At 36.7% G+C, this 23644-nt stretch overlaps 1 protein-coding gene across 5 annotated transcripts in view; it reads right to left on the reverse strand.

Moving 5' to 3' along the window:
* Smap1 (small ArfGAP 1) overlaps positions 1-14421 on the reverse strand; it is a 181800-nt gene extending 167379 nt beyond the window's left edge. For 4 of the 5 annotated variants that reach the window (XM_076858510.2, XM_076858509.2, XM_076858508.2 and 1 more), the window contains exon 1: positions 14093-14421. In XM_076858510.2, the coding sequence (XP_076714625.2) occupies positions 14093-14210 (118 nt within the window). In that variant the 5' untranslated portion in view covers positions 14211-14421. The remainder of the gene's footprint in view (positions 1-14092) is intronic. The other variant, XM_076858512.2, reaches the window with a different exon arrangement.
* Between the last annotated feature and the right edge of the window lie 9223 nt (positions 14422-23644).

Raw genomic sequence — 23644 nt, forward strand, 5'->3', positions numbered from 1 at the left:
ATAATTGAATAGAATTTCCACAGGGGAAAAAAATGTATTTTAATATAACATGAGAGAGTTCACAGTAGTAATAGTGATCTTTGCTTTTGTAATTAATAATTTCATGAAAATAGAAAGGGAAACAATGTCAAAAAGAAAAATTATAGCAAATATTGTAATATAATTTTTTTTTTAACTTTCTATGATAGTTACATAAAAAGCCCTCATAGTCACTTCTACATGTGTGAGGCACGGGCTTCCATCCTCAGCACCAGCAAAAATTAAATAAATAAAATAAAAATTTTTTAAAAAAGTAATCACTCTCAATTTTAAATTCAGAAAAATTTCATGACAATAAAACTAGGCAAAATCAGGAGGAAGAAGCATTTCTCTTCCATCAGAAACACTGAAAAATCCCCTTAAAAAGTAATTAAAAGGAAAAAACATTTTTGCTTTAAGTTAAAAATGTGCTATATGACAGTCCCTCTAACATCTATATAAATATATTAAGAAGAATGCATATCTTTTAAATGTGTGTTGCAAAGATGACCCTTCTGGCCTCCAAGTTTATATCACAAAACATGTAAATTACTCTGAAGTTCATCCATGTGGGCACAAAAGGATCAGGATAACTTAAGAGATTTGAAATAAAATGAAATTTAAGATGGAATGAAACCAACAAGGAAACCTTTTAAATCTTGTCTCAGTACCTCCTCAGGGACTCAGAACACTTCCTCCTTTCTGCAGATCCAAGTGGCTTGGGTGGCTAAGACAGGAGAATTTCAAATTCAAAGCCAGACTCAGCAATGAGGAGGCACTAATAAGAAACTCAATGAGATCCTGTCTCTAAATTAATACAAAATAGGGCTGGGGATGTGGCTCAGTAGCCAAGTGCCCCTCCCCCCACTAAAAAAAAAAAGACTCACCCATGTTACTGTTCATTCCTTTATACTGCAAAGTATCATTCCATTATATGAATGTGCCATTTTCTTCATTCATCAAGTGATGGACATTTGAATTATTTCCACTCTGTGGCTATTATAAATAAAGCTGTTACAAACATTCAAGTACAAATTTTATTTTTTATTACTTTATAGTATTTATTTAAATATTCTGAGCAAAAGTCCTTATCAGATATATTTGCTCCCAATCTATAATTTTCCTTTTTGTTTTCTTAAGTGTATTTTTGTTATGGTTTAGATATTAGGTATCCCCCAAATGCTCATGTGTGAGACAGTGCAAGAAAGCTCAACAGTGAAATTGGGTTAGATGAGCCTTAATCTAATCAATACATTAATCCACTGATAGAGATTAATTAATTGGTTGGTAACTATAGGCAGGTAGTATGGCTGGAGGAGGTGGTCACTGGGGGCATGCTTTTGGGGTACATATTTTGTGAGCTGAGCTTAGTCCCTCTCTGGTTCCCAATCATCATGCCGTGAGTCACTTTCCTCCCCCACACTTTTACCATAATGTTCTGCCTCACCTCCAACCTTGAGGAATTGAGCCACCTGCTTATGGACTGAGACCACTGAAACCATAAGCCCCAAAACAAACTTTTCTTCTTCTAAAATTGTTTTTGTCAGGTTTTAGGGTCACAGGAGTAAAAAAACTAACTAAAACACTTGAAGAGCAAAAGTTTTTAAGTCCATTTTCACAGTTGTGTATTTATAAAATGTACATTTGTGTCCTATCCAAAAAAAACTTTTCCTTGTTCATGGTCCCCAAAATTCTCTAACAGTCTCTTCTAAAAGTTTTATAGTCTTTGCTCTTAAATTTAGTCTTATGATTCATTTCAAATTAACTTTTGTGTATGGCCTGAGGTAAGATTCAAGGTACATTTAGTTAATGTTGAAAATATTACCCTTTCTCTCATTGAATTACCTTGATATTTCTGTTTATATAAATGACCATATATGTGAGTCTATTTTTAGAACACCACTGATCTGAATATGTCTTGACACCAACACCACACTGTCTTGATAACTACAGCTTTTTAATAATTACAGAAGTCAGTTTCCATAAGACCTCAAATATAACTTTTCAAAATTGTTTTGATGTTGCAGGGGTATTCTCCACATTTCATTAAAAACTACAGAACCAATGTGTTAATTGATAAAATACAACAAAATTCTTCTAAGGTTTTGACTAGATCATATTGAATCCAGAGAGTCAGTTGGAAAGAACTGACGTCTTTAAATTTTTGAGTCTTCTAATCCATGAACATGGTATGTATCTTCATTTCTTTAGGGATTCTTTAATTTCTCTCAGGAATCTTTTATAGTTTTCAGTGTACAGGTCTTACACACACTTTGCTAAATTTATCCTCAAATTTTTATATTTTTTTTAAATATGAACAGGGATTTTTTTTCAATTCTTTATTTATTTATTTTTATGTGGTGCTGAGGATGGAATCCAGTGCCTCATGCATGCAAGGCAAGTGCTCTACCACTGAGCCACAATCCAGCCCACTTAAATTTTTATATTTTATGCCATAAATGCCAATTTTTATTTCAACTTCCAATTATTTGTTAGTGTATAATTGATTTCTACAACCTTGACAAATACAATTATTGGTTCTAAAAGGTTTTTTAATAAATGTCTTGGGTTTTCTACATAAATGATCATACTGCAAAGAGACTAGTAAATTATGCTAGCATGCATATATTTTTAAATAATTCCTACTATACTCAATTAAAATTGTATTCATTTCTATCCTATACCTTCTTAAACATATCCAAAGCAGGTACCTTTCATAAAAATATAAGTTTAAAAGCCATGCACAGTGATACACACCTGTAATCCCAGCTACTCAGGAAGCTGAGGCAAGAGGATCACAAGCTCAAGGGCAGCCTGAGCAACACCATCTCAAAAGAAAAAATTAAAATTCTAAGTTCAATATACAACTTTGATCACTAATCTACTTGTAGTAGGCAGAACAATAGCCCTAAGATGTTCATGTTCTAACCCCTGTAATCACTGTGAATGAATTAAGTACACTGATGGCAATATTATCTTAGATTATCCAGGTAAACCCAAAGTAATTGTGCCAGAAAAAATATTATGATGAAAGATATTGGAGAGTAGGGGACTAAAGATGACACACTGCTGGCTCTGAAGATGAACAGAAGAGCCACAAGCCAAGGAATGCAGCTGGTCTCTAGAAGCTGAAAAAGCTAAAGAAACAGATTCTTCCATAAAGTCTCCAGAAAAACGATGTGAAAATGTTGCTTTTAGCTCAATCAGACTCATTTTGGACTTTAATTCCAGCATTGTAAGTGATAACTTGTATTGTTTTAAGCCATTAAGTTTATGGAAAACATTTATAACAGCAATAGAAAATGAATACAACAGTGATGATCAATTCACTTCACTAAACATTAATTCTGCTAGCTTAATGGCATCACGCACAACCACTATTTGACACCAAAAGCAACTTTTGATTATGGTTATGGTTTACTACAGCAAAAAGATACTAAGCACAATAAGCAAAGGTAAAAGGAATATGAAGCAAAGTCCAGGAGAAAACAGGAGGAAGCATCCAATTGTTCTCTCCCAGTAGGACTGTACTAGACACACTTAATTCCCCCAGTAGTGAGTTGTGGCAACACGTGTAAAGTACTTCCAACCAAGAGACTCAGTGCCTAAACTTTTATCAGGAAGTCAGTGGTACTAGGTATGAATCAAGCAACATCTAGACTAAATTGTAATTTTTATGAATTTTTTTTATATTGGAAGACAAAGCTATCCTAAGTATGATTTCCCACCAAATTCTTTATTTTTATGTTTCAATTTTAACTTACCATGGGTCCTTTAAATGCACTCTTTACAAAAGACCAATGACAGATATCTAAAGATTTATCATAATCACATAATGCTAATCACTTAGATCTCTTGTGAAATTTAGACCAAAAATTGGTTAAGGGAGTAAAGGGAAGCAGTATGAAGACTACTAGAAAGTTTATAATTCTCTTCCTATTGGGCCCTTAAGTCCCTATATGTTCTATTTGAAATACATGTGAACATAAAATCAACATGTTTCCAATAGCTTTATCTAGGGTTTATGCTAAATAATTCTAACATCACTTCTATGTGGTTCTAAAATTTTATTTAAACATGGCTCTACCTAACACAACATGTAGAAAATGCTGTCACTGATAAATGTACAACAGATGATCAAAAATTTAATATACCTACAGGTTTTTTCTTAAAAACAGTGAATAAAAGGGAGTCTTGACTTTATTAGTCAACTTAAAGTGGTGGAGGTTTCTTTGCTTTTACTCTAATTACTTCAAGAAAGCATTACAGTAAAAAAGTTTCAAACAAAAATCTGTAATAAATATTTCTGTGAGTTATATAAAATAGCTTGAAATAATTAAAAATAATACCAGGTAAATTTGCTCAATAAGACCTAAATTATCAGTGAAAACCTTAAAAATATATAAAGGAATGATCATGACTCAGACTTCAATAAGACCTCAAAAATACAGACCCTTAATAACAGAATTTTTAAATTAAGAATTACAGTAAACACCAGCATAGATATGACACAAGGTAAAGGATTCAAAAAAGAGCACAGACTATAACAGAGTTAAAATAATTAATTGGGGTAAGAATGAAAAAAGACAGGGACAACTAATTACTAAGCAAGTCAGAGGCAAAGCTCGAATTCAAACCTAATTTTACCAACTTAAACCAGGCCAGTGCTTTTTCAATTCTATCATGTTGTTTTTATGGTTCAAAAAAGCGCAGGTAAATGACCAGTACCTGACCTTAAAATCATAATGGAAAAAAAAAAAGTTATATGGAAGACAAAAATTAAACATTCAAGTATTTGTCTGTAGGCTCAATTTATAAATAAAGTTTCATGGTCAGACAAAAATTTCAGTTTGTTTAAACTGGTATTTTGAAGTTATGGTGGTTCTCCTATTAAACACAGAGATAAATTTAAATGAAGACATTTTTCACATTTAAACACACTTGGCAATATGATAAACAATGAGTCTCTCATTGTGCATAACTATTTGCATAAATAAGGTGATTTTTGCTGAATACCTGCTTTTTTTCTGGGAGTCTGGAATTTGCATATGGGTCAGGAATGGGCACATACATATGCAAACATATGTGAACACACTTGGCAATTTCTCTCTGGAAATATTTTAAGTTAGTATGAAGAAATAAGTCTTTCCAACAACAATATCTTACATCACAAACTTTCAACAACAAAAAATATTTTTTAACTAGCATTGCATCAGATATGGTTAACAGCATAGGCTCTTGCACTAGATCGCTTGGGTCTCCAAATCCTTATTCTATAGTTCAGATTTCCACCCCTATTTCTTTTCAGTAAAGTAGGAAGAGCCTCTACTATTCAAAACTGCTCTTCTAGGCTGTACCCTTGTGAGTAGGCTAGGTTCCAGAGCCAGCCAAAATATGCTTAGACTTCAACATGTCCTGGACAATAAAGGAAGAAAATATATACTACCAATAATGTTGGGAGGTCCCCAAGACCACCCTCAGGTTCAGCAATTTGCTAAGAGGATTCAGAAGACTCAACATATAATTGTATACCTGGTTATGGTTTACTACAGCAAAAAGATACTAAGCACAATAAGCAAAGGCAAAATGAATATGAAGCAAAGTCCAGGAGAAATCAGGAGGAAGCATCTAATTGTTCTCTCCCAGTAGGATTGTATTAGACATACTTAATTCTCCCAGCAGTGAGGTGTGGCAACATGTGTAAAGTACTCCCAACTAAGAGACTCAGTGCCTAAACTTTTATCAGGAAGTCAAGTAGTACTTGTACATTTGCAAATTCCACACTCCCAGAAAAAAAAGTATTCAGCAAAATCACATTGTTTATGCAAACAGTTTAGGTACAAAGACAAACTCTTATTAGGGTGAAAGGACCATCTCAAATTCAAGTTTCCAGATGTAAGCCAAGGCCCAACCTTATAGACCTGGGTATGTCAACTCCTTTCTGCACACTAATAGATTAGGATGGCCCTTTACCTGTTCCCTTCTTTAATCCCCACCTCCTAGAAGAGGACCTGAAATATAAAAGTTAACCATTTTTATAATGAAAAAATGCGTGATCTACCACTTCTTAGCTACATAACATAACATTGAGAGAGTTATACTCTCTATGCCTCTTTCCTAAACAGTAAAACAGGATGACAGTAGCACCCACCTCAAAAGGTTATTTTGAAAATTAGTTAATGTATGTATTCACAGTATCCCCTGCAAAAAAAAAAAAAAAAATATATATATATATATATATATATATATATATATATATATATATATATATAATTGATGCATATATAAGTGATGTTATTACTTTTAACTATTATCCCGTAGTTAGAGACCTATTCCACCTCTAAACTTCTAATGAATCTACCAGTCTACCATAGATGTGGAGTTAACTTATAACTATTTCATGTCTATTGAGATTGCTTAATGGCTTGAGATCCACACTTAAAACTTTTTTTATACACACAACAGTCTCTAATACAGAACTTAATTTTTATAGGGCTATGCTATGGTTTGGATGTGGTTTGTTCCCCAAGGATTCACCTGCAAATTTGGTTCTCAGTATGGTGATGAGAGGTGATAGGATCTTTAAGAAAGTGAACCCTTCACAAAATTACAACTATCTTATATTTGACAAAGGTGCTAAAAGCATGCAATGGAGAAAGGATAGCATCTTCAACAAATGGTGCTGGGAAAACTGGAAATTCACATGCAACAAAATGAATCTAATCCCGTTCTCTCGCCATGCACAAAAGTTAACTCAAAATGGATCAAGGAGCTTGATATGAAAACAGAGACTCTGTGTCTGATAGAAGTAAAAGTTGGCTCTAATCTACATATTGTGGGGTCGGGCTCCAAATTCCTTAATAGAACACCCATAGCACAAGAGTTAAAAACAAGAATCGACAAATGGGACTCACTCAAACTAAAAAGTTTTTTCTCAGCAAGAGAAACAATAAGAGAGGTAAATAGGTAGCCTACATCCTGGGAACAAATTTTTACTCCTCACACTTCAGATAGAGCCCTAATATCCAGAGTATATATGAACTCAAAAAATTAAACAATAAGAAAACAAATAACCCAATCAACAAATGGGCCAAGGACCTGAACAGACACTTCTCAGAGGAGGACATACAATCAATCAACAAGTATACAAAAAAATGCTCACCATCTCTAGCAGTCAGAGAAATGCAAATTAAAACCACCCTAAGATACCATCTCACTCCAGTAAGAATGGCAGCCATTATGAAGTCAAACAACAACAAGTGCTGGCGAGGATGTGGGGAAAAGGGTACACTTGTACATTGCTGGTGGGAATGCAAATTGGTGTGGCCAATTTGGAAAGCAGTATGGAGATTCCTGGGAAAGCTGGGAATGAAACCACCATTTGACCCAGCTATTCCCCTTCTCGGACTATTCCCCCAAGACCTTAAAAGAGAGTACTATAGGGATACAGCTACATCGATGTTCATAGCAGCACAATTCACAATAGCTAGACTGTGGAACCAACCTAGATGCCCTTCAATAGATGAATGGATAAAAAAAATGTGGCATTTATACACAATGGAGTATTACTCTGCATTAAAAAATGACAAAATTATGGAATTTGCAGGGAAATGGATGGCATTAGAGCAGATTATGCTAAGTGAAGCTAGCCAATCCCTAAAAAACAAATGCCAAATGTCTTCTTGGATATAAGGAGGGCAACTAAGAACAGAGCAGGGAGGAAGAGCATGAGAAGAAGATTACCATTAAACAGGGATGAGAGGTGGGAGGGAAAGGGAGAGAGAAGGGAAATTGCATGGAAATGGAAGGAGACCCTCACTGTTATACAAAATTACATATAAGAGGTTTGTGAGGGGAAAGGGAAAAAAAACAAGAGAGAGAAATGAATTACAGTAGATGGGGTAGAGAGAGAAGATGGGAGGGGAGGGGAGGGGAGGGGAAGGGGGATAGTAGAGGATAGGAAGGGCAGCAGAATACAACAGACACTAGTATGGCAGTATGTAAAAACGTGGATATGTTTCAGCAATCTGTATACGGGGTAAAAATGGGAGTTCATAATCCACTTGAATCAAATGTATGAAATATGATATGGCAAGAGTTTTGTAATGTTTTGAACAACTAAAATAAAAATAAAGTTTAAAAAAAAAAAAAGAAAGTGAACCCTATTGGAAGGTGTCAGGTCATCTGAGGTACTTAGAAGGGTTTAAGATAGTTCTTACAGGATTCTGGTTAGTTCCCAGGAGAATGAGTGAGCCTGGCCCCTCCCACTCTCTGGCTTAATTGTTTTACATTTGATCTCTCCCTTGCACATGCATTTCCACCATAATGTCATCCACCATAATGTGATACAGCCAGGGGGGACCCTATTGGAGCCAGCGCCAGCTGCTGGAACCTTCAGCCTCCAAAACTATGAAGTAAATAAACCTCTTTTTTTTTATATAAAGTATACAGCCTCAGGTTGTTATAACAATAGAAAACTAATACATTGATTTACCAACAAAAGTATGTTAAATCAAACTCTTTACAGTAGTCAGAATATAAGGCATTAACACCTCTCATAATAGTTATACAACTTAAATAAAATGACCTCCAAGTTTCTTTGATCTTCTTTCATTGAGAAAATTGAAAAAAAAAAAAAAAAGGAAAGAAAACAGCTTGGTTCTATCCAGTGGAAAAACCAATAGTAAGAAAAAGGTTTGAGTTTTTAAGTATATAATTAGAATATCAAATATTTTACTTTGCCTTAACAAAATCATGAGTTCAAGTCCCAATGACTTCAACAATTATGTGTATCTCATACAGAAGAATTAAGGAGATAAAAATCTCATTAATGAAGTCAAAAATGAAAGAACATTATAATCTTAAAAAAGAAGAAGACAAAGAATAATTAGAAGACAAAGAAGGGAAACAACATATAACCCAAGTTTTAAACTGATAAGTCAGAGAGAAAACAGTGGTTTCCATTCAAGCTCTGACATCAGGGCATACAATCTTCAGGGAAAACCTCAAAATAGGCAGAATTACAAGAACAATAGATCCATCAGCTGAAATTTACATTTTGTAAGAACTTTTAGAATGACAAATTTCTTGAGATGAATTATAATCAGACTTTTGTTAAAAATAATTTACCTGGTAAGCATCAACATCATAAACATTAGTTCCTTGAGGTAAACTTTATTTTTAATTAAGAATTTCAAATAGTTCATATAACAACTCTAAAATAATGAATGCAATGAAAAAAATAGTCTCTATTCTCACTGCTTGTGGTAGGCTCTATCTAGGACTGGCTCTCACAACCAGTCTCTACACATGTCTACTTTCTGAAGAGGTTAGGAAGTTAAAAGACACCCCAGAAAGCAAGCTGTTGGAATCATTGTTTTGTCAATTATTTGCACATGGAAAGCATAAGTGTGACACAGGCCATACAGACAAAAATTACTAACAGCAATCAAGTGCTTATAGCAACCACAGTCCTTCTTCACCCATCAGCTCACCAATTTTTTGAATGAGAAGAAGTCTAGGTACTGGGGCAACAGTTGTAGCAGAGTATGTGTGACCTTGAAAGCAAAAGTCCAGCAGTGAGTAATTCCCTGACTTTACCTCCTCCAGTTCTTCCAGTGATTTTTTAGTATCTTATTCTTTAAACACCTTTTAGGTAAAATTATCTAAATTATATCTGTTTCCTGTTCTATACACCCTGACTGATAGATTGATACTGCATGAGTTCAGGTTCTATTTCCTATTCCTTGGACTACTGTTAAACACCTCCTTACTTAGTGACTTGCCTGCAATCTTTCACTATCCCAATTCTTCTTCTGACCTGCCAGAACCAAATATGAGTATATATAAAGACAACTTTACCATAAAAAGGGCATATGAGACCTCTTTTACCTTTCATAAGCCTATACTTTTGTGTATCCAACTGTGCCGTTTAATTCCTTCTCTAGCTGGTGAAATTTCACTCCACCTTCAGAACCTAGATCACATAGGACTTCTGTGACTCCTAACAAGGTTACTTCAAATGCCACTCCCTTTCACAGGTGTACTCCCTTTCAAACACTCCCTTTGTTGCTACTGGCTCTGTGCTCATTCACACATTCATTTATTCAAAAGATATTTGATGAGTTGTAATTATGTTCTACATGCCACACACTGTGCTGAGGACTGAAGAAATTACCCCAAGCAAGATAAACAAGATTTTTTCCTTTCTTGCAGCTATAATCCAACAGAGATATGGAATGCCCAATAATTACCTCAACAATATTTAAGTGTGATAAGATTCAGGATGATGTCTCAAATATATAAAATGGAAGCCTAACCTAAGGTGAGAGAAGCAAAGGGAATTTTTTCCTTGAAAAGATAGTTAAGCAAAAATTGAACATCAATGAAAGCAGATTAAACAAAAAGTATCATCAGAGAGGAAGAGCATGTGCGCATTCTGGAAACTATAAAGGCAAACAAGAGGCAAAAGTCAGGATGCAGGGGAAGAGAGCCAAAAATAAACAGGAGGGGGGTACTTTTTACAACAATTATTATACCACTTAGCACAATATTTGAATATTATTATTTTACAAATATACACTCACCACCAAACTCAGGTCTCAGAAATGTTTTTACCCTTTAATCTAATATAGTACTTAACAAACTGGCCTCCAAGATCTGTGGAATTAAGAAATAAGTGATCTGAGCAAGGAACTTAACTGCTCAATACCAGAGAGTCTAAACAAAATGATCTCTAGGATCCAAAAACCTATGTCTGACCACCCCAAAATTGGACAAATTAATATTCATGATTACCTGTGGAGAAGCTTTAGATTCTGAAAACTAAATTTTAGGTTGGTGAGGGGCTCTCTCAGTCCTCACCATCCCACATTGCCACTAATAATCACAGAGTGCCTTTAAAACTCCCACAGAGTCAGGAATGCAGCTGGGGTAAAGTGTAGTACCGTCTGCCTGTTCTTATTCTCCAGTTGCTCAACATATCTGATAAGTGTAGGATCACAAGCAGGAAACTGGCATCTATGCTATCCTTTTCTCCTTCCTTCCTAAATAATGTAAATACAGGAAACAAACTGGTAACTCAGAGAGAAATGTCAAAATCCAATTGACATACATCTGTCAACTACTATAAAGTAACAGAATAAGACAATCTCAAAACCTAGGCTTTATTTTGGATACATATTCAAGACCAATGGAGGATTTCTTTCTTTGAAAGAATGAAAATTGAGTTAACTAGGAAATAGCTTCAAGATTCATGAAAAGCTTGATACAATTCATTAGATAGTGAGGAAACATCACTACATATACTGAACGAGACCTCTTAATACCTGAGCTGTGAAAGTCCTTTAAAATCAGAATTTCACTATCTACATTTATTATTTCACCTAGCATATATAATAATAAATCCAAAATTATGTAACAAGTCAATAATTCTACTATAAGAGGGCTCCATACTGGGGCCCAACCATACTAAGATGCAAAAAACTTTGCAAAAATATATTTAAATCTATCAATTTCCCAATTATGTCAAACTTTAAATTATAAAATTGAGTATAAAATTTAAATTTTCAACTATAAAATTGAGTTTAATTTCAAGTGTCCCTATCTTTGAAATTTTTTCCTGATCAAGATCAAACAATGAAATAATTTACAAGATCATTTTAACATTATTCTAGACTTAGTTGCAACAAGGAAAAAAATCTTTCTAAATCATGACTGCAGAGTTCATGCCATGAAATCTGCACTCTTGAGCCCTTGAAACTACTCTCCAACTTCCTCTACTTCTCAAAAACAAATAAACCAAGAAACAAATGACCAAACAAAGCCAAAATTAAAGAGACTCATTCAGCTTTTTTCCACTGACTTTAATGGCAATAAAAATAGTGAGGTCTGGGGCTATAGCTCAGTGGTAGAGCACTTGCCTCCCATGTGTGAGGCACTGGGTTCAATCCTCGGCACCACATAAAAATAAATAAATGATGATATTAAAAAAAAAAAAGTGAACAAATGTTTTGTACTCATGTCAGAAGTAAAACTTTTTTTCCTAATTTTAGAAGTGTAGACCAAGCCCAGTGGCACACACCTATAATCCCAGCAGCTCAGGAAGCTGAGGCAGGAGAATCCCAAGTTCAAAGCCAGCCTCATCACCTTAGGCCCTAAACAACTTAGGGAGACCCTTCTCAAAATAAAATTTAAAAAATAATAATAACAATAAAAGGCTGGGGATATGGCTCAATAGTTAAGCACCCCTGGGTTGAATCTCCAGTAGAAAAAAAGAAAAAAGAGTAGCACATGATATTCTTCCCTCCATTCCAAAAAAGTAAATGAAAATGTGTTAATATGTGTGGTTAATAAAGGCTTTGAAAAAACCTACAAAATTACTTTCATGAAAAATTAATGAAAATCTGATTTTATAAAGTACCTTTTTGTAGAAAGAAATTTAAATAAAAATTACTTCTAAAAATAAAAGTTAATCACTGAAGCTATCATTACTCAATTATTAATAGATTTATCATTTACCAACACCTCTACTTAACCATATTATTTATTACACAAAATGACAAATATGACTATAACTTCAGCTCCTTTCATTTTCTGATCTCTTAGTCTGTCCTTAAGTGTTTTACTAGTACAGTGATAAGCAAGCAATTGAGCCTCAATACAGTAGAGTATCACCAAATAACCACACACATAATCAAGCATTAAGCAAACAAATATTACTACAAAAAATCAGATATGTAGTTTTTTTTTTAACTCAATACCTAAAAGTTACATGGGATAAATACAAGGCTGATTCAATCAAGTTACTAAGATATTGAAAGTGCTTCATAAAATGATCTAGTTACATTATTCCCACCTACTTGATCCTTACAATAATTTAATACCTGTTATGACAGTGAGATAACTTGCTGATGCTGTGTGACTCAGTCTGATCATATATTATCAGTCTACTGACAGTGACTTATTTATTTAGTACTGATAAAGAATAGTAAATCTTCAAGAAAAGTCTAGGTTAAATAATGCAGAAATCTTCAACAACACCCCCAAAGACTGATTGTCTCCTTCTTCAAAGAACTACCTATTGCTCACTGAATAATTAAATAAACTATCTTACAATTAACATTTTTTTCTAACTACATGAGAGGTTTGGTTAAAATCTGACACAATATTCCCCATGAGATTACTTACAAGACTTTAAATATAAATCAGATCTCCAAACACAAAACTATCAGCTAAAAATAGTGTATCTATTTCAAAGGCTCAGGCAGAAGCCCTCCAACTTAACAAACTAAAATTAGGTCTTTTCCATCCCTGGTTCTTTAAAATGCACCTTCAACGTTTAAGAGGCTGACAAACCTGTGTCCACATATTCTCCCCAAATAGCTTGTCTGAGAGAATCTAACCACTAAAACCTTCAGGATCTGTAAGCCCACTGTCCGATTCATATAATGAAATTCCTCTTCAACCTGGCTAATAGCCAGACTAAAAAGCAATACTACTTACTATTATTAAGATCCTTTCCCAGTTATTCAGGAAAGCTCTAACCCACCAAAAAGGACACCCATGCCCTTTTTAATGAAACAGAAGCAAGAACCCTGTACAAGGTGGGCAAGCAGGTAGGGCTCCATCTAGGAGAACGAGCAATAGAGCCCCCAAAAGGAGAACATGGTCACTCTGTAGGGTCGAGAGAAGGCCAAGACCTAAGAGCGGCCCCACCCACAGAGGCAGCTGTGAACAGAGGCGGCGGGGCAATTCTTTAACCCTAAGCACAACCTAGGCCGACGCCGGGTTCCGCGCTCCCAAGCCCAGCCCTGTGGAGGGTAGGAGCACCGAGACGCAGGCACCGGCTCCGCCCCAGGCGGGTGAAGAGCGGAGGCCGAGGACACCGACCAGCCTGCGGGCCTGACCTCGCCGCCGCCCCTGGCGGAGGCGACGGTCACCGGGAGCCCCGCGCCCACCCATCCATCAGCCCTGGCTTTAAGGCCGGCCCGGCAGCTCAGCCGAGGCGCAGCGGCTGCGGGAAGGTCACCGGTCGCAGGAGGCCCCTACAGGGCGGAGGCGCCGTCTGCGCTACCTTTGGCCTCGCAGTCGGCGCAGTACTTGTTGTCCTCCTCCCTCAGCAGTTTCGACAGGATGAGCTGGTGCTGCTCATTTAGCTTCTGAGCCTTCTCCCGGCAGGAGCGCGTCGCCATCTCGGAAGCGGTGTGGGGAGCCTGGGGCAGCTACGGCAGCGGCGGACGCTGGCAGAAGACCGGCAGGGTGAACGCACCTGGCGCCGCTGGGACCGCAGGCAGACTCAGCCCAGGAAGCGGCGGCGGCGGCGGCGGCGGCAGCTGGAACAGCAGGAGGGGCGGCGGCGGCGGTAGCAGCGCCGACGTGTCCCGCCTCCTCGCCCCGCCGGCCCGCACGCTCCGCCCGAGCGGCAGGGGAGGGGGAGGGGGAGCGGGACGAGCCAAGGCTTCCGGGTAGCTCGTAGGAAGCAACCCGGGCGCCGGGCGCGCTGCGCATGCGCCGAGCTGCCCGCGCTCTGGGCCAGTCAGGTCTTTCTGCAGAGGAATTTTGCCTAAGGTGATTCCCGAAAGGTATCTGGCACTATCCTAAGCGTGTTTTCCCTCTTTTGAAATGTGATTGTCGCCGAGGACCTCGGGTGACCTAGTAATGGAAGAACTTTTAGGCGACTTTCACTTGTTTTCTTGCCTTTGATTTTTCTGACACACGTTGCAAATGCAGAAATAATAGTGATTAAGTGGATTTATTTGCTCATTCTGTTTTGAAACAGGCACCATTCTAGAAGCTACAGACTTGCATGGAATGAAGTAGGAAAAACAGTTTCTTACATTTCAGGGGAAGTAATTTAGTAGTGACACGCTTTGAAGGTTACCATTTATTGAGTGATTTATGTCACTCACTATTCACTCATTTAACCTGACCACAACCCTATGATAGTGTTCAACTCGGGACAGTTGTTGTAGCTCAGTAAAGCATCTGTGTAGCATGTTTGATCCCCAGCGCCACAAAAAACAAAACACGTCAGTCTCAGTTGAGAAAGGCAAAACAGAGAAGAGTTAGATAACTTGCCAATGTTACAGAGCTACCCAGTGGAAGAGTTGGGATTTAAGTTCGAAGCAGCCTTTCACGAATAGGGGAAAGTGTGACCAAGAAGCCAAATCTATTTTAACAAAAACCTGTATAAACAGTGATCTTTAATGCAAGAAAACTATGGAGAGAAGATATAACCCAGAGCTCCCTAATTTTGGCTTACTGGGTTTGCATTCTGAGTGAGGCAGTTTGAATGATTCAACATATTGTGGCTTATTAGTAATATCTAATTGTCCCGACCGGCAGGACACATCAACGTGGGCAGCGAACCTAGATGGGGAGGAATGAAGGGACAAGAGACACGAAAGGAGACAGCAAGACAGTAGTTCTGATCAAGCTGCAAACTTATTGTTCACACAGTGGTATTTATGGGCTGGGGATGGTGAAGTTCTCTTATCGGCAATTGCTAGAAGTCTTCACAAGGTGAGATAACGCAAGATGCTTCAGGAAGACAGATGGCCATAGGATGTCTCAGGGAGATAGATGGCTGCAGGGTGTCTTAGGCAAGATGTCTCCCAGGGGGCTGTTTCTTGTAACTGTCAGGCTATTCTTTGAAGGAGAACTCCCTTTTGTTCCCTGGCACTGTCAGGCTATTCTTTGAAGGAGAACTCCCTTTTGGTCCCTGGCATCTAATATGGGGCTTATGTAAGCAGAATAAGTATGGCCTTTGCCTATGGTGAGGAAGATACTAAGACAGGCAATGAGCAGAAGTCTGTGTCTTACACTCTTGTGAAGCCATTTTCTAACCTCTTCCCTGCCTAAAGATGATCCATATGCCTACCTACCTCAGTTCTTGACACAGAGGCTCAAGAATGTTTGTAGAATTAAATGGAATAGACATGGCAGTGAAGATGCTGCTCAGTATTTGAAAAAAATTAGACCTTAAACTGTACACATCTAACAAATAATTATCAGGGTGAGTTCCAATAAACAAAAAATATCATGTGAGAGGTGGAAAGTAGGAGCCATATTCTGAAGATGATTTGATTTAGACAGGGATTAGGGAGGGAAATATTGTGAAGAGCAACATCACAAAAACAAACACTTTAAGAAGCTTGGAAAATAGAATGGATAATACCATAAGGATACTACTTAGATAGAGTGAGAGATAAGGCTGGATGAGTCAAGTATGACAATATTATTGAAAACCTGGGAAGCTAGAGAAAACAATCTTGCCTTGATGTATTTGACAGTAGAAAAACTGGATTTTTCAACTTGGTGAGTAGCATGATAAAAAAAAAAAAAAAGTATCTTTTGGGAAAGTCAGTCCAGCAGTCATCAGTTGACAAAAAACATTTTTATTGTCCCCACTTTCCTACCCCCTAAAAATTCTGCTTAGCACAGTAAGTATTCAGAAAAACAAGACAGAATTACCACCAAGAAGTGACCTACAGGATAAACTGAAAGGTAACATCAATATCTAATGGAAATAAAATGCATTTTATATTTTTTAAATATTCTAGGAGCTACATTTAAAAACAAAAAAAAGAGGTGAAATTCATTTTAATAGTATATTTTTAGCTTAGTGTATCCAAAATATCCAAAATATTTCAACATGTGAGTAATATAAAAAATTACTGAGACTTTTATATTCTTATTTTCATATTTCTTCAAATGTAGTATGTATTATGTGTATTATACACTTGTAGGTCTTTCATTTCTAGTAGCCAAATTTCAAATATTCAATGTGGCTACAGGTAAGTAGTGGCTACACTATTGAATGGTGTTATTCTAGATGGTCAGCTTAGAAGCTATGAAAATCTTAATTTTGTATTAATTGTATATTAAGTCTATAATAGAAAAAAAGGAAGGAAAAAGGAAGAAAGTGATATCAAAATTATCTCAGGAGAAAAGCAACATTGCATTCACTCACCCATATTTATCAAACAACTTCTTTTCACTTATAATCAGTCTACTATGAAATGCAAACATATAAATAGGAAAATTAATAAACACATTATAAAGTCTATAGCAAAGGTATAGTGCTCTGGGAGCAAGAAGAACAGAATATATAATCACTAAGGAGATGATCTTAAACTTGGTTTTAGCAAGTGTCGGAATTTTTCAAGCAAATGAGGGTGGAGAGGAAAAAAAGGAATAGCTTGATGAAGATATGTATAGATTCTGGAATTACAAGGTTATATTTTGAAAATAGTGAGATTTGAAGCAACAGGAACCTGTATTATATGCAGAAAATATGAAGGTAGAAAAGAAAACAGGGCAGAAAGATAGATTGGGGCCAAGAGGTTAGGACCTTTCTGGCTTAGCTATAGGGTTTAAATCCCATGGACTTATTGAGTTAACTGATGCTTTTATGGGGGAAATGACTTCAAAGGCTTTGTTTTCATTAACTATAGTGGCAGCATAGAGAACACAAATTGGGAAAATCTGTTATCAGAGGAACAGATGATGGTACTGTTGCATTAATAGACCAAAGAAGATATAACGAAGGTTTATTTTAAGCCAAAAGGATAGGGTGTAGGAGAGACAAAATCAAATGATGTTTTAAAATTAGAAGCAGCAAATTTGGCAGCTGACTATAGGTGGGGGGTGAGAGAAAGGAGGTGAGAATGACACTAAGGTTTCTAAGTTGGGAGACAGGTAAAATGGTGATGCCATTAACCCAGAATAAAAGGCATAAGCCTTTTGGTCTGGTGACAGCAGGGCTGAGCTGGCTGAGCTGAACAACCTAGCTCTCCATCTACTCAACTGCCTGTTCTGCTGCTGACTCTGTTACCATGACATAATAGGCCGGCTCCTTGACCAAGGACTTCTGGCTGGCTTTATTGCCACCACCATGTCCAAGATGATCATGAGCACGATGGAGCAATCAAGCTGCAGCAGATGTAACACACTGGTAAGCAGATCACAGCCAACAAAAATGCACAAGCTGACTGCATCATCCACATCTCCAAGGAGTTGAGGTGTCCTGCCCTTCTAGGTGGGCAACCTGGCCAACATAACCTTCTATTTCCCTGCACAAGCGCCTTCAACAGATAAGCATATACAGGTATTCCTGGGAGTATGGACAAGCACATGCAATTCTGGGGGTATTTTGCCTAGCAATGTGGCCTCCAACAGGGCAACCAGAGCTAACTATCCTTGCTTCATCCACTCCAGGATTTCCCCAGAACCCATCTGGTGATGGACATTGGGAAATCCAACACAGAGCAAGAATTCAAAGGCCTGGAAAGCTGTCTGGTGAAGATCCCCAAGTGTGATGGAACCTGGAGCCTGAACCAGGGTTTCAACATTTCTTTCTTTGCAGTGCCTCATTCTACCTGTGCTCCATTAGCTCAAAACCACTCACATTACAGTGAACTCCATGACTGCCCAGACCCACAGACTTCTAACCCTTCAGAGAAGTAGGAGGAGCTGACATCTTATGCACAGGGAACTGACTATTGGAGAAAGATTGTCAAAGACTAAGGGGGCAAAGCCTTCTTCAAGGGTTTGTGATTTAATGTTCACAGAGATTTGGGGAGGCAGGGACAGGGGCAGAGGCTTCATGTTGGTCCTATAAACAGATTGAGGAATGTTGTCTAAGTGTGTATTCTCACTAGAAATGAGAACATAAAGAAACATGATGCATACTTAACTCTTATGGACAATTGACCTTCCAGAGATTCCATTCATTTTTGTCATGGCCACATTGTACCATAGAAGGCTAGGGCAGGCTTTAGAGAAGAGACTAAGTGTAATGACTTTGGACCACTGAAACCCTGATTCCATGTATTGATTAATGGGGAAAAGATAATCATAACATAAGTATGGATCCACAGGTCAGGCACCTCTACCAAGATGACCTAGAATCAAGGTGCTTATAGGACCCAGATTGTGTTGAAGTATGTATTTTAAAAAATAATAATGTCTCCCTTTGTACTTAAGCACTATCTCCTCCATTGCACAAATATTTTCAGTTATGCCTATGTTGGGCATTCTGTTGCAAAACAAAAGCAGGAAATTCCAAAGAAAAAATAGAAGGGATAGTATAGATTTGGGGTCAGCATAAAAAGAGTCATTTGCCTTGAGGACATATTAAGTTTAAGATGTCTACTAGACATCCAGATCCATATATGTAATATTGTATATCTACTTACAGAGTTCTAGAGGAAAGTTAGTGCTAATGATAGTCATTTGAGATTCATCTTCATTTAAATGGGCACAGCAGCCAAAAGTATAGATGAGATTTTGCCAGAGAAAGCATTAGACAAAGATGATAAAAGAACAAAGGATTCTGGGAATTGCCCACTAAATGTAGAGTAGACAGAGAAATGATGACTACTGAAAAGAGAATGAGGTATGGCCAGAAAGAGAACCAGAAGTCATCAGAGGAGAGGTTTCTGAGAAATAAGGGTGAACACTAATGCCAAGTGCTTCAGAAAACTCAATTTAATTATTATACAGCAAAGGAATAGAAGTTAGTAAACAAAATAATCTTCATTCCATACTTCAATCTTCTGATAGTCTATATAATATAGTAAGGAATCAGCTTCCCTCATCATTTCTTTGTTAAAGACCTCCAAACAGCCACTATCAATGCACATGGCAAACTCTTAACAATGCTTGCTGAATGATGCTTGAATGTAGGCACTTGAATATAAAAACATCTAACTTCTAGAAGCAAAATTAAGATATAAAACTTCTTGATCCACTTCTAAAAAAAAAGAATCTAATGCACAAAACGTGCATTTCTATCACTCTCAATTCACTTCCAACTGTGATCAAATTATATTTTATTTAGTGTTTTTTTTTCCTTTCCCCGACTTAATTTTAGGTTTCACAGAGTTTCTACATGTAGGTTTAGAAGACAAATTCTAAGTAATCAGAAAAATATGATACATGCAAACCCATACATACATACAGACAGACACACACAAACACACACACACATTGGAGAATTATTCAACCATAAAGAACAAAATTATGTCATTTATAGGAAAATGGTTAAAACTAGAAATCATAATGTTACACAAAATAAGTCAAGTATTGCAATGTTTTCCCTCATGTAGAATCTAAAAGGGTAAAACAAAATACATGAAAATAGTAGGGAGAATATTAGAGAAAAGAACAGGGATGAAAGCAGGAGTATGTAATGAGGGTGGATATGATCAAAGTATGTTATTTGCTTGCATCAGTATGCTGCAATGAAACACAATTAAATGCATGGGGTCAGGGGAGGGAAGGAAGGAAGGAAGGATGGAAGGAAGGAAAAAATATATGGTCAACTGCTAAGAGCCACAGCCAATTAATATGATGCATGGCATTTTTAATTGAAAGGTGATGCCAGTTAGCCATTGAGATGATATGATTATGTTAAAAATTACATTCATATGGATACCGGACTCCTGCTGTTTACCTCGGCCTGCTGCGGGACTCCTGGAGAGTTCCCATTGGTTGGGAAAGTGCAGTAGGAAGGAATTCCGGGGGAGGAACTTGCTCTGGGGTTCCGGGAGGAGACCAGCGAAATGCCGCGTGGGTGGATTGGGAATCTTCCCCGGCGCGTACGTGGTATTGGCGGTTATTTCAAAAATAAAGTTTGTTCCTGTTTGAGTGGCTCGTGATCTTGTGCACAGCCAGACTGCAGCAGTCAATTAAAACCATGACAACAATGAAACTGACCTGTGATTTACTTTCGCAGATCTGAACTTGGCAGTAATTTAACTTAAACTAGTCCAGTTATTTGAGGAAAGACTCAAAATAAGTGAATAAACAATTTCATCTTGCTCAAGACAGAAAACAAACACAAGTTGAAAGATAAAATGTTCTGCCTTTTTAAGAGTCTTGCAGGCATCTATTGTTTTGTCTAACTAGGGTCTATCCCACTCACCTTATAGTAGCAGTGCCCCAGTTTTACTTTGGAGAGCTATCTGTCTTCCCTATTGAAAGCATTTTGGAAGGAATGACTATCAACCAAAGTCCCTGTACAAAGCTTGTGACCAAATTAGGCCATTGAGATACTTTTCTCTACAAAGTTGAGCTTCAGGGGACAAACACAAAGACAAACATCTGGAATTCATTCATCTCTATGAAAATTTATTTTATCTATTTGATCTTGCTCCCTTGATACTCACAGCTACTCTAGTTCCTGTCCTTTCTAAAAAACTCTTAGCTTTCCTTTAGATTCTTTGATTACCACCTATAATTTTTCCAACATATTCCTCTCTCAATTATAAATATAAAATGTCAAACTGAAATAAATGTATGCAGAGCACCAAGATTCTTGATAATGGACCATGTGTAAGTGGAAGGGCATGTGCTATGGTTTGAATGTTTGTATCACCCCAAACTTCATATGGTGAAATCTAATCCCTAATTTGATGATATTAAGAGGTGGTGAACTCAGAACTCTTGTGATGGGATTAGTGCCCAGGAGAGCTTGTTGGTCCCTTTCATCAAGTGAGGGTACAATAAGAGGGCACTATCTATGAACCTTAGAGTGAGCTCTCACCCAGACACCAAGTTGACAGGGCCTCTATCTTAGACTTCCCAGTATCCAAAGCTGTCAGCAATACATTTCTGTTGTTTATAAACAACCTACTCTAAGGTACTTTGTTATAGCAGACTTAATGGATGACATCAGTAAGTTTTCAAATAACTTAGTCTCTTTTCCTAGTTTTTAAAGGAACTCATTTTAGGAGGTTTGGTAAACTTGTAAGGATAAGACATTTTATACACAAAATGTTCTTACATTCTCATTTTTTACCTTCTTACAAAAATAGTGCTGCATATCATCTCAATAACTTCATATTAAGACTAGTAACATTTTAGGAGTAAGGGAGAAAGGAAATAGGCATAAGTTTATTTAAAATAGTTTGAAAACGTTATGTATTCTTTGCCCCTTTTGGATAGGAAAAGATTTCTTGAAACATAATTGCACTGAAAAAGAAAACAATTGAAAATCATACTTCATTCAAATTTCTGCTCTTCAAAAGCCATCATCAAGAAAATAAAATTCAAATTATAGGTTTGGGGAATATATTTGTAATACATGAGCAAGACAAAGTACTTGTTTTGAGACTGCATAAAAGAATTTCTACAAATATACAATAAAAAGACAACACATAAAAATGGCAGAAAATGGGCTGGAGTTGTGGCTCAGTGGTATAGTGCTCACCTAGCATGTGCAAGGCCCTGGGTTTGATCCTCAGCACCATGTAAAAATAAATAAAATAAAGGTATTGGGCCCAACTACAACTAAAAAATAAATAATAAAAATGGAAAAAACTTAAAGATACATCTTTAAAAGAGGTATATGAAAGATCAATGAGCATATGAAACATCATTAGTCATTAAATAATATAAAAGCTACTATGTGATACCACTTCCTATCTACTAAGATGACTAAAATTAGAAGACTGATAATATCAATATTAAATAGGTAGTGACATAACTAAAGGTCTCTTTACTTTGGGGAGTATGAAATCTTATAACAAGTTTGGAAAAATAGTTGTTAGTTCTCCTCTAACCCAGAAATTTCACTCCAAGAAAAATCAAAACAGATATTCACGAAAAGACTTATGTAAGAATATTTATAATAACACTATTTACAGTAGCCATAACCCAGAAATACACAAATAACTGGGTGAAGAGCAATATGTTTTACAATGAAAAATACTACTCATAAATTAAATGGAACAAACTACTGATGTTTAAAACATGGATAAGCTCAAATATGAGTAAAAGAAGCCCTACACAAAACAGTACATACTGTATGCTTCTACTTATATAAACTTCTAAATCAGGAAAAATCAAATGTACCCATACAAATCAGGAACAGGATGGGAAGTGACTAGAAAATTATATGAGGGGAACTTTGGGGGATTTATATAACTGTAAAATAGAATACATGCACTTTATTGTATGCAAACTATATCTATAGAAATAATATTGAATATATTCCTCAATACCTTTTTTTTCCCCAATATTCTTTTACCCTGCACAAAACTCAAAGTGGATCAAGGACTTAGGCACTCAGACATTGAGACCTTGTGCCTACTAAAGGAAAAGTAGGCCCAAATCTTCATCATGTTGACTTTGGAACTGAATTCCTTAATAAGACTCCTAAAGCATAAGAAGTAAAATCAAGAATCAATAACTAGGATGAAACCAAAACTAAAAAGCTTCTTCACAGCAAAGGAAACAAGAATGTGAAGAGAAAGTCTATAGAATGGGAGAAAATCGTTACCACTAACACCTTAGAGAGTATTGAGGATGTATAAAAACTCAAAAAACTTGCCAACAAAAAAACAAATAACCTAATCAACAAAAGGGCAGGAACTGAATAGACACTTCACAGAAGAAGAAATATGATTGGTCAATAAATACATAAAAAATGTTTAACATCCTTAACAATTAGAGAAATGCAAATTCAAACAGTACGATTCCATCTCACTCTAGTCAGAATGGCAGTTATGATAATCCAAGCAACAATAAACATTGGTGAGGATGTTGGGGGAAATGTACACTCATACACTGCTGGTGGGATTGCAAATTGGTGCAACCACTCTGGAAAGCAGTATGGAGA

The sequence above is a fragment of the Callospermophilus lateralis genome, chromosome 6 (genome assembly GCF_048772815.1).
Source record: "Callospermophilus lateralis isolate mCalLat2 chromosome 6, mCalLat2.hap1, whole genome shotgun sequence".
Classification (NCBI taxonomy): domain Eukaryota; kingdom Metazoa; phylum Chordata; class Mammalia; order Rodentia; family Sciuridae; genus Callospermophilus; species Callospermophilus lateralis.